This window comes from Helicoverpa zea, chromosome 6 (assembly GCF_022581195.2).
Source record: "Helicoverpa zea isolate HzStark_Cry1AcR chromosome 6, ilHelZeax1.1, whole genome shotgun sequence".
NCBI classification, from domain to species: Eukaryota; Metazoa; Arthropoda; class Insecta; order Lepidoptera; family Noctuidae; genus Helicoverpa; species Helicoverpa zea.
Window position 1 is genome coordinate 10,038,098 of NC_061457.1, and position 15,296 is coordinate 10,053,393.

General features: G+C 34.2%; 1 protein-coding gene across 1 annotated transcript; it reads right to left on the reverse strand.

The window, feature by feature from the left end:
- Positions 1-6,010: 6,010 nt before the first annotated feature.
- Positions 6,011-15,001, reverse strand: LOC124631424 (troponin C, isoallergen Bla g 6.0101-like). The gene is made up of 6 exons (XM_047165805.1): positions 14,813-15,001; positions 14,642-14,669; positions 14,116-14,259; positions 11,363-11,482; positions 8,279-8,410; positions 6,011-6,251 (listed from the first exon to the last, which is right to left on the reverse strand). The coding sequence occupies exons 1-6, from the start codon at positions 14,813-14,815 to the stop codon at positions 6,217-6,219; spliced, it is 462 nt and encodes a 153-aa protein (XP_047021761.1). The 5' UTR covers positions 14,816-15,001; the 3' UTR covers positions 6,011-6,216.
- Between the last annotated feature and the right edge of the window lie 295 nt (positions 15,002-15,296).

The window sequence follows — 15,296 nt, forward strand, 5'->3', positions numbered from 1 at the left end:
CAATGCACACCTGCAATGCATTCTGGATTAGGATAGGATATAGGTGGATAGGATTTGCAACAGAGAACAATGCTGTCTTTGTGATTAAATGACATCAAACGTAGTTTTATATAAAAGGTATTTTTAGGGTTTTTAGACTTGGCTCGGGTCTTACTGAGACTGTTCGTAATCGTGAACAGTGTATTTGCGATCAGAAGTTGAAAGTAAGCATGTCTCTGGTATGCGGCGCGTAATTTGTACGTTTTCAGACGCATAAAGCATTTTACGTGTGTATGGTATTAAATAGAGAGAGCTCCCATTTCTTATCTGCACTTTGTATCTGGGCTTGTTTTCTTCTTGGTTTCCTCATTTCTTCTAGGATTAAGTTTAAATATTTTGCATCAGAAAAAATAATTAAGGTCTACTTAATACTACTCACTCAAAGTAATTTGTTTTAAGGCCACCACATTAGTGGAAGATAAGCTAAACTTTGTTTATGAAAAAATCCTGATATGAACTCCATCTGTAACTTTAAATGATAATTAATTGTTCCACTAAAGTCATCATTTTTGACATAATGTTCAAAAAATAATTTAGATGGCACCGTTTTAAATTTGGCTGAGAACTATTAATTTTCTTTTCATCAAGGTAATAATTATAGTTGGATTTTGATGTGGCACGGCAAACTGACAAACACTATTGAAATGTCTATCGAAAAATTACACTACGTGTTAAAATATGGTGAATTACGGAAAATACACAACTCCATCTGTTGAAATAATAACCCTCTATAAAGAATGTATGGTAATATTGTCATTTACCACCTCGCTCCTTTGACAAATTTGATGCATTTTATTTACCACAGATGGAGCTACTTTAACCTTGGCTAAACAAAATTTTCATATTTTTTTTTCTTCCGAAGTTACTTATAAAGGTGTGATTTTCTGTGTAAAGATTAATAATAGGCCGATCAACTAATATAAGTACAACATCCAAATGTACAGTTTTGACAAATAGATTGCGTGTCGTAATATTTTACATCTTGAATTCACAAAATTAATCATATCTTTTGATAGAGTGAATCGATTTCGATGAAACAAAAACTAAGTAATACCCCAAGTTACGTAAAATTTTTATATATTAGCATTGTCTGCATTTAATTCGTAGATTTTACGTGAATCCCGAACAAACAAACAGATAAACAGACAAACAGACAAACAGACAAAAATGACAAAAATGATGGAAATGGGTTCTGTTAGTTATCCTTTAACATGCTGGCTATTTTTTTTGTCAATTTCTTCAATGTACAAAAATTACTTTTCTACAGATTTATTATATGTATAGATATAGATTTTTAAAGGTAAAAAGCGGTCCCCCGACACGTCAAAATTTAGTTTAGTCTGACATGCTTTAGTTGGTACTTACGTAGTGTTAAAAGTTATTTTTTGCTTTTTATAGGGTTTAGCGTTTTTAACCTTTTATCATAATAATTGCGTGTATTTTTTGGGTCGGGGGTTTTTTTAAATTTATAATTTAATTTTATTTCATGCTTTTTGAAGGAGCTCATTAATTTTTCCTTCTTTCATTTAATTTCTTTTATTTTAAGATGGGGTTGCTGTATGCGATCTCGGCCAAAGGAAGCTGTTTAACAATCCTCATGACAAACTGGCTCAGGGAGAATGGCACAGATTGAGAAACAATAAAGATTAACCTTTGGTCATTCTAGATTTTCAGCAAAAATACATATAAATCGGTTTATCCGTTTCATTCCGGCATTCCAGGCTTTCATCCGCCACATCCCATTTCCAGCATCAGGTTCTCGTCAATTAGAAACATGAAGAGAACTAGTCAAGACAAATTCAACGAGCCCAAACTCGATGGGTTTACTATAAGGCAGTTCAGGGTTACGTCTCCTATCTTCGTGCCCTAACAGCAGACCAGCTCAGTGGTTCCAGAAAACATTAGTGTTTCAAATTTCAGATCCTACATATGCTTGCAAGTAAACTGAACGTGTAACATTCCTATCACACCTCACAAACGAGCTGATGACCTTGAAGACCTGAACCAATTTCCACCAAACATGGCTAAGAACACTCCCGAATGACATTCCTTTCAAACAAAAAAAAAACACATTACAATCGGATCATCCGTTTGGGAGCTACGATGCCACATACACACACACACACACAGACACGTCAAACTTATAACACCCCGTCGTTTTTGCGTCGGGGGTTAAAAAAGACCACGGTGAAAGAGCTTGTTCTACAAGAAAAGATAAAAAAATAAACGAATATGATTAAAGTTTGTTAGACATATTGCAGAATAATCCTGCTTCCCACTAGTTTACTTAGCGTTGCGCGCTCCCATATAAATATGATTAGCCTACTTTATTGCATTATTGATACGAATGATGTATTGACAAGCAGATTTTTTAAGTTGATATACTTATTTCACATGGTCTTTAAATATCTTTAAATAGTTGCCAGAGTGCAATTTTTTGGAAGAAACTTAGGTTGCGAAAACTATACCATTTCCCGAAGTTATTTTCAATTAAACGGAAAAAAAAACTAAACATAATCGCCTCCTTGGATGCTTTAGTCCAGCAGTGGAGGTATTTCAAGGGACACGACGAAGAAACAGAAAAAAATAGGTAATTAAACCAATAAAAACCACTTCTTGGCTATGTTACACATCTTAGGTTTTCTCTCATTGACGAGAATCGATACCATAAAATTTATTCCTCCATAGTCTGATACCATACAGACTGCATGGCGGAAATTCCTCCCTACACATAGGTTCATTTATGTACAAAACGAATTTTCACCCGTATTTTATTGGAAATTGAAAAAGCAATCAATTGAAAACTTCAGCTAGCTGATGCCGTCAAAATTGGAATTTATTTCGGCTTCCTGCTATATTGGTTATTTTAACGTTTTTAAAGTGTATTGACTAACTGTTCGTTATTTAGTCATTCAAATATAAAAATAACCGTGTGTTTTTAAGCTACTACAACTATATTGTACGAACTAGCAAATTGTTTTTATACAATGGACTATGTTATGAACAACCAAGGGTGTTTTAACATGTACATTGTTATCTTACCAACCGAAGTCAAAGAAAATAATAATAATTGCAAGCTTCTGCCACCAGTTTCACCAGTGTCCCAAGGGAAATACTCCGTGCAGCCGAATAAAAATTAGCTTATAGCCTTCCTTCCTTATCTTAGTTATCTAACACTGCTTTTTTTTTTAAACCGGTCCAGCAGTTAGTGAGATTAGTCAGTTCCCACAAAAAAAAAAACAAGCAAACTCTTCAGCTTTATAATATTACTACCTAATGGCACAGAGTTCCTTGGGACGACACAATTTTTCAATCGGTTGATAACTTTTGTCTCAACGACTTCAACGTATTCACAGATTTTGAAATATAGAAAGCGCAATATTTGTCACATAGAAGTCAACTGCTGATAGAAAAATCGGCCCGGATAGGAAAGAATCCGAAAATCATATCCTTTTATTACTAACATTCCGCAACTTTAACCATAAGTCCTAACACTATTAAGTCCAACAAAGCCTTGTACTACACTACCTACAAACAGTGCATTGTGGCAACTGTCTAGCAGTATTTGTACTGCGGTTCAGTGCATTTCTCTGACGCTCGGCGCCGATGCACGAGGTTAACTGGTCTCGTAACGAAGTGCATAATGCCCTGTGTGTGCAGATATAATTGTGAATAAACTTAACTGCTATCGTTTGAGTTTAACTGTAGGTAGTAGATGTTACCCTATGTCCTTTGACTAGGTATATATTTATTATGGTGGTGAGCCCACTAAATGAACAGATGATCTTTCCAAGGTTACTTAGAAGCAGTGGGTTGATGAAGATCAAGCAAACTGGCAAGCGACCAGACGACAACGATGAAAATGATTTTCACCAAGTGGCAGGCGCCCGAACGGAACTATATTCCTGCGAAATAGTTTTATGGCAAGAAAAATATTTGTAACTGGCAAGTAACTGGTTAATGTAACAATGGTTTCGAAACCAGCCAAAGCGGTTTTAGTAGTTTTAGATTCACAAAAAAAAACAATTTTTGACTTATTTACGTCCTAATCTATCTAAGTTTAACAACAGTAGTTTTACACCAAGACCGGTGATATGATTACCTTACAAATTAATAGATAACATATTCCAATTATTATTGTTATTGAAAGCTTATAAAACTATTGATACGTGGATGACCGACACATCGGGTGAAAATTGAATTTCCCACCTTTATTGAAACATGTCTAACACATATTCGTTTCGTACTTTTTGTAATGTTTTTACACCGTTCTCGTTTTCCTTTTTTTTTAGTTTGCAAGCGACAGTTTCATCCTGTTGACAGTTGTCAGGCAGGACAGTTTCCATGATATTTTTTATCACCTTTATTGTTATCTTAGGTTTGTTTTGTATTATCAAAACTATAAGATCCACTGAACCGCAGACGGCTTTAAACTATTTAATATTAAACGTTGGAACATTAATTATATAATTTTCAATTAGTGTAAGTAAGTAAATATTGCTACTGCAAATAAATAACATAACTCTCCGCAACACATCTTATTTGAATTCACCCAGCATACATTGAATTCCTACTAAAAGCTCTCTCAAGCTTGAAAATTGCAACATTTCAGTATCATTAATAACACTCAGAATGTGAAACGTCGGTAATATTTATAGTCCATTGCGCCCATTTGCAGTCTTGTCATAATTGCTTCCAAGCTTTCCGAAGACGTCGCGCGTCGCATCGGTGCGCTGTCTCTTATGGTGAACGCACATCTGTCAGAAACGAGTCGGCTAAGGCTGCGCACTCACGCACTTCCAATTATCGGTGGCCGATTTTTTGTAGGGGAAAAATAGGTCACACTGATAGTAAGGTAACGTAGTGTAACGCACACGTCCTACAAAGATTCGGCCAAAAAATTGTAGTCAGAATGTCCTACAAAAAATTGGCCCGATTATTATCTGCCCTACAAAATGCCTGGCGTGGCGCCGTAGTTCATACTGAACGAGTAGAATAAATCTGTCATACATAACTGTCAGCTGCTCGCATCTGAGGATGTCATCGGAAAGCATTTTCCGTTCCTACAATTCGTCCAGATTCGACAAGTTTGATGCACCCATGTAAGTATGCGAGGTTGCACACGATTTCAAAAATAATTCTATTATTCAATTCCTTCCCGTCAGTCTATTTTGACAGATGTGCGCTGTCTCTTACGAAGCCAAGCGTGTACAGAGAAATCATTGGAAGCTGTACCTTAAAGTCTGTGCACATTTCCTTTGCTGCATTCCTTCGTGGAAATCATAATGATGTTGAACCAATTTCGTAATGGATGCTGCAGAGGTAGTTGCTTCGACTTCGTATTGTTCGGGTGAGAGCGTTTTCAGGTGTTTCTATGTGCATTCAATATTGTACGATAGTGTTTGTGTTGTGTAAAGATATTTGAGTATATTTTTGTAGATCTTCCTTGAATAATATAGTAACGTGGTCAATATTTTTCCGTAAAGTGGGATAAGTATAATAAAGTCAATTCCACCTCATTAAAGACTACACTTACATAATCTTGTAGCATATTTTGCTAAAACCCTATGATTATGTTATAATTACCAATTATCTCAAACTACACAACAACATTTCTTTCCAACATTTTGCTAGAGAAATTGTATTTCTGCGACCTCAAAATATTTTTTTAAAGATGCTATACTTGATTCAATTATTTCTAAGTGAAATATATATTTTCAGAGTTTTTATCATCGTTCGAGTTCTTTCTAATAACTTTTATTTAATTAGAGTAACTATTACAAATTATATTGTTGGTCAGAATAACAAAACTGGTAACTACAGTTATCAATTAATAATGTTCGACATTCAACAACATTCGTAGCTAAATTATTTTACTCTCATTGATCTACGTTTGGCTGTTAAAAAGGTATTCTGATTTCTAAATACGAACTCTAAATAATCTTAGACTTACAAAATAATAACTACACTAAAAGAATTACGATAAATTTATTAACAAAATCATTTATTATAATATAAGAAATAACTTATTTTATTTAAATAAATGGAGGTGTTCAAGTTCACGTTGTAAAGGTAACTTCCTGAGACATGTCAAATGATAATTTTGTATCATTTCGATATCTGTGAATATTCCTTCATATGTTCTGGTTACAACTCTCAGATGGTGGTTTCAGTCGCTTAGTCGTCGCCGCCCGTCATGACTTCCATGAATTCTGTAAATATATAGATTTATAATAAGTATTTATATGTATAAAACGAATATTTCAATGGACTTATTTGTCTATTATTTATAGTAAAATTTCTACATTCGATTTAGATGTACCTATGGTACCTATTTAAGGTTTTGTTAAGCAGAAAAATATATTTACTAAAAATTTAATCGTAAAGAGTTAACTGTGAGAGATGTAGCTATTTTGGAAATCCTGTCATAAAGTTAATTGGGCAATTTTTTTTTTAAATAAGACTAAGAATTCTCACTAAATTATTTGATGATACGAGCAGTTTGTGTGCTAACCAGTATTCAAAGCGCTGTTATTAAAAAGTATTTGGTGTAATAAAATCAAAAAGTCGAGAATATAACATAATACTACTAACTCTCTGGCCTAATCGTGAAGAAACAGCATGTTAAACAAATTATAATAACTATTTAATAAGTTAACTTCACCTATAAATTATTTCCATTACATCGTAAACACATACAACATGCAATTTCCAGTTCGCAAATTAGTTGGTCGTAATAAATTTATCCACAGAGCAACTGAACCCAACTTTGTACCAAGCTTCTAACGTTAATAGCGCCCTATCTTTAGAATTGGCTAAGAATCTGTCACTAACCTTAGGCGAGACTATATTTAAACCTAACATAGTACTAATAGATGAATGTTCGGGTTTATTTATTGTTTTGTTAATTTATGAGCTTTGAGTGAAATACATTTTGTTGGAATGTTAAGCGATGCTGTTTTGTTTGCTTTTCTTTAGTTAAATTTTAGGCAATTATGAGCCAGCTTATAGGTACTTTCTGATTTCAGTTCATATTTTTTGCCCACAGTGCAGTTTCTGCGTTTGAACACAGGAGACTGTGGGCGTTGTAACATTTTTCAACCGCTTTTTTTTTATTTCAAAGATTATTATTTGGAAACAAACATTTTTTTTAATTTTCTTAATACACATTAAAGTATTACCTCTATGAAACATAGCGTGTTTATAGGTATGAAGAAATGTAGATGTCGTTAGACCTAGACTAAAATCATTACAACGAATCTACCCACCATTCATTGTAATAAAAACTAGCTAAATCTAGGTGGATACTATTTACGTTTCAGCCTACACCGTTACTTGACGTAGGCGTAACATTCAATAATTCTGAAACAGCCAGGATCATCCCACTACTGTGATATTTATAAATAAAAACACCCAATTAACCACTGAACCGCACCTAACAGTATTACAGACGGATAACAAAAATGAACGTTATATCGTGAAAAATAACTGAATTCATTCTGCATGCGTGAGCAGGGTATTTTAAAACTGATTTAAATAAAGTGTAGGTAGAAAAAATATCGAATTTACAGTGAATATTCTAAACTTACTTATGTACAAAGTGAATGGAACTAGAGTGAAATATAGAAGCAATAAGGCTCGGTACAAACGGATCCCCTTCTTATAAAAACAAGGAATGACCGTCAACCCGATTGTAATTTGCAAACTTTTAAGTTTAAGTTTCATCGCGGTGTTTTCCATCACTTATGTCATAGTCAGTTATTAACGTCCAAGATAGACCTGGTTTAAGTTCATAATAATAACTTAAACTTATATTGATTTTGCATAACCCGGAATCGAACCCCTATTGTAATTGAGGGTAGTATTTACGAGGGAAGTTTTTTGTCCACAAGGATATCACGACTTAATTTCATTTAAACCAGATATAACAGAATGTAATTCAATTTATTTCCTCTGATTAATTAAAAAAGGAAACCAAAGAAAACTATTAACTTGTATTATTTCTTTTATATTCCATTTTATAAAACAACCGCGTGATGTTATTAAATAAGTAATGAATATTTAAAGCTATATTTTTGTCGAGTCGATATTACATATTGTATGAAATACGATATACGAATTGTATGAAACCTGCCCAAAATAAACCTTATTATCTGAACTACCACCAATTAAAGTACTTTAGCTAAGCTAAGTATTCTATAACGGCACTGAAGGTCCACATTAATTGTTCAGTACATACCATCGAAGTCCACGGTCCCTGAGCCGTCGGAGTCAATCTCCTCAATCATCATGTCGAGCTCCTCGGCGCTGATCTTGTCGTCCAGCTCTCTGAGGATCTCTCTCAGCACGCCTGTCGTGATGTAGCCGTTGCCTGGAATGGACGTGTAAAGTCTTTTTAGATACTAATTATTTTGTTATTCCTTAGATAGTTAGTTACAGCCTTTTTTTATGGTCCCACTGCTGGGCACAGGCCTTGTCTCACACGGAGAAGTAACTCCTAAAAATTAAAAATAAGAGTCCTGTGTGTATCTGTGTCCTGAGAGAAAAACTACCCGTACCCGGATAAAAATAAACTATTTTGTTATTCGGATGCAATTCCGAAGCACAACTTTCATAAAAATTCGCGAAACTGTAACCAGCATACATACTCACTCACAGTCGCCTTTTTATATAAATATTCACTAAATACCTAAGCAAATATCTGGGCAGTCTTATTATAGGGGTTTATCAAAGTTTTTTTTCTGTTTGCCGAATAAATATTACAAGAAAAACGCAGCGTAATAAATATTCAAAATTTCAGAACTACAACTTAATTTATATTCAAAGAGCCCTTAGACATCTTTCGGTATACCAGAAACTAAGTGGTCTTAAAACTCAATTTGTCCCACTATGACCAGAGCGGTTAAACTGTAATAAACTGGTCAAATAGACCCGTAATTTAAGACAGAAATCATTTTGATCCTTCAGCGGCCGTAATAAGGTTCAATTGGTTTAACAAATTGATTTATGTGCCTATGAAATAAAATTACATTTCTGGGGAATTAATTTCATATTTATAACGTATCGCCGAGTAGCCCCGGGTCCGTTGGTTACGACCTTCCTTGAATTTTATATGATAGGTAAGGCTATCCAGCTGTAATACTGAATTTTGGAACCAATTAATAATGGATAGATGGCCGTTATAATAATAAATTTATCTTTACAAAACATGTACGAATCTCTAGGTACTTAAATCTTTTACTCAGACACGCAACAGTACGCAACAGGGTGTTTAATCTGTAACATAATAATATTAAATACTAGCCGTTTTCCCGCAGTTTTACCCGCGTGGGAAACTGGTGCCTGTACCGGAAGAAAATCTAGCTTATGTTACTTGAAAAGGGCATAGCTTCCCAACAGTGAAAACAAATTCAAATAAGTTCAGTAGTTTTGCCGCCTTTAGGCCACAAACAAACAAATAAATAAATATTTCACGTTTATTGTATTAGTATAGATGTATGACTATAGTAATGATGAATATATCTTCGCAATTCCTTCAAAAAACGTGTTTTAATATCCAAGATTTATCCATTGAAAATTACTACTTCAGTATGAGCTAAAGATAATCCCACACATTGACAAAGTTGAATAGATCCCTTCACAATGTGTAAGGATATTTCGGTAAAGGTTTACGTCTTCTGGGACAAATAACGAAGATATTTATCTGCCAACTCAGATATATTGTAATCGTTCCACACGTGCAAACAGAAAAATAGATAAACTTGTGAGAACAGAAATGTTAAGAGCAATGTCACTAGGAATATTATAAATCCAGCTTTGAGCTACTGAAATGTCAAGTTGTCAAGGAAAATTAACTTTTTAAGTGGTTAGAAAAAACTGTGATGAATAAAATAATAAGATTTTATTTTACTTTGCTCATAAATATGAGCTGAACTTGGTATTACTTAGGTTTAGGTTCATGACGATAACAGTTAAATATTTCATTTTAGTTGCAGATAGGTAGATAGGCAGGATAGGGCCGTTAAATGTTCTTTGAACTATTTTATTGGCTGTGGTAGTTTACATCACCTTCGCAAAATGACCCCGATATGGTATTGAAACTAATGACAACCAGGACTTATAAATACAACAAAAATGTAACAGGGGTGGAACAGAATAATCAACTTCACTATTGAAATAGCCTGCACATCTAAGTAGCAAACGATATATATTTTTGCGGTTAAAATGAACGTAACAACAATATCCGTTACCGTGGTTTTGAAGAAATATGAACCTTCCGCTATTTCTAGTATACCAACATACAAATTGATATACCTAATACCATTTTTGTTGCTGGGAAGTCATTCACAGGGCCACCCGTTGTGGGTGTACAACAAGGGTATTTCGGATTTAGATTTCTGACTTCTTCTTCTTTCGTGTCAATGACATGTCATATAGTGAATCTACACTTTGTTAGCAATATATGCCGCCACAGCGAGAGCGTGATATAAAGACAAGTTAGAGATAGTTCTGACTGAAACCTATCTATGTTCTTTCTAAAGTCCTTCTAGAACCAGGGCTGTGGCAACTCCTTCAAATAATCTCGCATCAAATTGATTTAACACCCAGTTTAGGACATCAAAGCTATCATTCACGCCCTATATCAAGTCTGTCTGTCTGTCGCCGATAAGAGTGTTAACGAAATGATTAATCGTCGTCTGCAAATGTACATACATTGCCAAATTGTGGTGGTATTTATAATAACAATGGTACATGTTTATTTTGCTTGTCAAACACGTGTGATCTATTGTCCAATTGATCGTGACATTACTGATACATACTTGGCTTAGAAACAGTAGGAATATTTTAGGCGTGAGCTTACAAAGTTGTGGTTAGAGCCATAATTTTACACGTGTATCTGATAAATAAATTCTCACCTTTATTTGGTTTTTTAGTTTAGATAAAAGAAGAAAATTAATTTGTTTACTGCTTTTTAGATAACCATAATACAGTCTGGTTTTTCTGATTCATGAGTCCGATAAAACTAACTGCCGAAGAAAAATTTGCAGTGTGCAGGGGTTCTTAGTAGTCCTAGACAGAGTGAATTTCTAAGACCGTACCTACAAAAAGAAAGCCGATAGCCGGAACCGGTCTACCTCCAATTATCGGTGGTGGTCTATTCTTCTGTAACAGTAACATTTGCTTCACACTGCTTCAATCTGTTAGCTTTATATAACTGCTACCAGAATGGACCGACACCGAAAAGATCGAATTGGTAGATCGGCGCCGGCTACTTTTCTATATACCAGGGAAAGTTTAAAGATATAATTTTCCAAAGATGTACCTTCTTTATCGTATAACCGGAATGCCTCTTTAAGTTCCTGCTGCATCGCTTCAGCGTCCTCCTCAACCATGAATCTGGAAGCCAGCGTCACGAACTCTTCGAACTCCAGCTCACCAGATCCTGAAATTTTTAGGTAACGGTTTCAGTATGTATTCCTCTGTATGAGTGCCGAGCCTAAATCCTCCTAGCTGGACTAGTATGAGTTTCTTTTATGACGTATTTTTTATATGGATTCCGGAACAGATTGAAACACAATTTTATTGAACCTGTACTATCTGGGTTGTCTATGAAACTGTTTGAGTTATGAGGTTTAAGAAATGTAGGTAATGACTGACCGTCTTACCACAAAAACTTTTAAACGTCAGTTTTAGACTTGTCTAAAAGAATGTCAAATTATGACGTTGACATATGGTTCATTTTGCAGCCAAATTTTTTTTAGACAAGTGTAAAACAGGGGTTAAAGTTTTTGTAGTAAGGCCATGTATGTTTAAAGCAACGAAATCCGTACATTTTTCAAGTAAGCTGAGCTTTCAAAGTAACGATTGTCAAACAGGAAACTTAAGTAAGCTGAAATGATGGTAATTCGAATAAATTCCCACAAATCATCCCTTGAATGTAACGAGTTTAGTTCAAATTGCCCCTTTTGTTTGGCAAAGTTTTGCCTTAATACAAGCAATTCATTGTACAGAAGAAAAATTAAGTTTCAAGTTAAAGACTTTGAAAGTTATTTGCGTAATTTTGACATTGTAGAAAGGAGATAGCACTTTAAGAAATATTCATTGGAATTCATTCAATGGAATTCTTCATTGTTTTTTCTTCCATATAACGTGTTCATTCAGAAAAATATTGTGAGAAAGTTAAAAAAGATCCAAATAATAGAAATAAATTGACTTTTTATCCTTTCTTAAAGTAACACAAATGGAAACATAGTTTGGAAACAATTTACTGATAGTTGTATTAAGATGTTTTCGTGATTTACAGAGCCAACTGTACTGTAAATTGGCAAGGCTTACTCTCGTTCCAAATAATATAACTGGATAAATCTAGACCTAGCCACTTTTCTTTACTCTTTTCAGAGCAATTTGTTCTTCTCATTTTTGTAAAAACAGTAATGTAGATGACTTGTAAGAAATGATCTTTTATTGGTCGAAAAGATACCAAATTCATAAGAAATCATTATAAAATATCGAAATATGAATTATTGAAAAGTAACACGAAATACGTGGGAGTTAGGAAGGATATTTTTTTAACATAAAAATCAGACTCAATATGATAAATACCATTGGATTTGAAGATAAATATTAACACAAGACATTGAATATTAATAATTTGTTCCTAGAAATAGAAATGTGAATAGATTATGGTAGGTAAATAGTGTGACAGCTGCAATATTTCTCACGCAAATCATGTTGACAAAAGAAACAGGTGGGTGTATTCGTGTTTTCCTATACATATATGCTTATTATATTACTTACCTAGCTAAATATTAATAATGTTTTTACTTAATAGCTCATATCATCATTTATTATTATGAATGCTGAAGTTATACCTACTTCGATGTCTGACACACTTTCGGGATAAAAGTGATGTAGATGAAGTGATGTGTGAAATAATAGTTTGATACTTATGTAGATAATAAATGTAACAGGGTTTTGCTGTAGCTTTATTATTTTTGTACACAAATTAATTTTGAAATGTTTTCTTGTTCTAATGCCTCTATTCAGCTATTTCCATGGAATTACTAAATACATAATTAAATTCTTAATCCGAAGGTCAAAGTATTGACCATCAATGACCCTGAACTCAATAACCTCCATGTTAGTGGTAAGTACCTACTTGGTATTAAACTAACAATCGATATCTAAGGATATTCAATTAGATAATGGAAAAGCTATGGGTGTTATAGAAAAAAAAAACAATTACATAGTTCATATGGGGTGTCAAAAAGAAAAGCTATCGTTCCGTATCAGATAGTACGAATTCCAAAATTAAACAAGATGGAAGTTTTAAAACAACCTCCTTCTCCTTTTTGAGGAGTTCGTTAGAAAACATACATCACGTAGATTTGATTGTGTTAAAACAAAAGAATTCTGTGTAGGTAGGTACTAAATTAATTAAAGCATATTTTCTTAAATTGAAAATTCAGGTATTATATTTAGAAGCAGCCTTAGTATTCAACAATAATCCCTAGTGTTCCGCTATTCAGAGTCGCCTTTGATGTCGGGCAATGCCGCCGGTATGTGCGTCATTACAACACTATTATAATTATGTAAGGGCTGTTGAATTAGAATAGCTTTATTACGATTTCATCGTTTATGAAGCTGTATTTTATAAGGTTTTGAATTTCGTCAAATTATTTTGCGCCACCGAATCCCCTACTTCAGTTCCCTTAAAACATCTGTTTGCCTGAATTTTTTTCGTTCTTTTTTCAATGTTACCTTTTTTTGTGAAAAACGTAGGTACGCTTACGCTGTCGGTGAAAATGGGCGTAACTATAATGAGTCTAACACAATTTTTGAACATTAGTTACTCAAGCTTAGTAACAGATATCATCTAATTAAAGAATCAGTTTTAGAATCTTCAAAATAATTAGCCTCAAAGTGAATGACACATACAAATGAACCACTTCATTATAATCCTGACTAACTATAGACCTACACATGTACAGTCAGCATAATGAGCAACGAGACCTGTTAGCCACCTTGGCCAAATAAGGACTAGGTTATAGAAAAATAACTTCCAAATGTACTGACCATCAACATCAACTTCATCGATGATTTCTTTGAGTGCGTCGTCGCTGACCTGATGACCCAACATGCCGAGGATCGTACCCACCATCACGGTGCCGATACATCCCTTCTTCTCCTGGTCGAAAGCCTCGAAGGCTTTTTTGAGAACTGGAAAATTATTTTAAATGTTGTAGGAATTAAAAAAAGATGTTGGTGGAGAGAGCATTTGTCTTGCCTTTTTCGGATGAGAGCTCGATTTGAAACTGACTTAAATTAACGGTAGGTAAATCCCGAATTTAATTTCCAATTGCATTTTTTTATTGCGGAATATAAGGCCTGAGAGAATCTCCCTAGCCTTTTTTGGATGAGAGCTCGATTGGAAATGGACTAAAATTAACGGAGGGTACATCCCGATTTTAATTTCGAACTGTCTTTATTGGTTGTAGAAGATACTTAGGGCCGCCTTATTCACAGGGTTAAAATAGGACCAAATATTTCAAAAAAGTTTAAGAAAAAATAGTAATAATTAAAAAAAAAGAAAATTACTTACTGCTGATCTGTTCCTTGTCAAGTTCCTCCTGAAAGCACCAGAAAGATTTGAAATTAAAATCAATGCATAATAAAATTAAAAATAAAAACTTTTTCATTATTAAAATGTTCCCAAAAAATCACTTGAAAAAACACTTCACTAAATCACAATCACACAAAATAATCCGCTCACCATTGTTTAGAGTGCACTCGGGTTTTCTAAGAGCTACAGGAATTGCACGATAATGTATGCTATAGTGAACCACAGCAAGAGGAACACAAGCCCTTTTATCTGAATGGAATGAGCGACTGTACGGAGGCGCGCGAAAATATCACCCAGGTTGATTCGATCGGTGCCTTACTACATACTTCATACCCCGAACACCGAGTCACTCAGATTTGGCTCCGCAAAATGCTTTTAACCGTTGTCTTTAAGGTCATCATACATTAAAACAGTTGCCGGATGTCCACTGCACTAATGTGCATCATGCACGATATGCCAAATGCGTATTTCACTATCAACGAATCGATTCCGTTTTGTTATTAATTACAGATTAATTAAAATATCACCCCGGTTGGACGGTCGCCATGCCATTAGTAGAATACTTTTCTCATTATAAACAATAGTAATAAAAGTTGGTATTAATAACGGGAATAAAATTGGGTTTATAATAAGC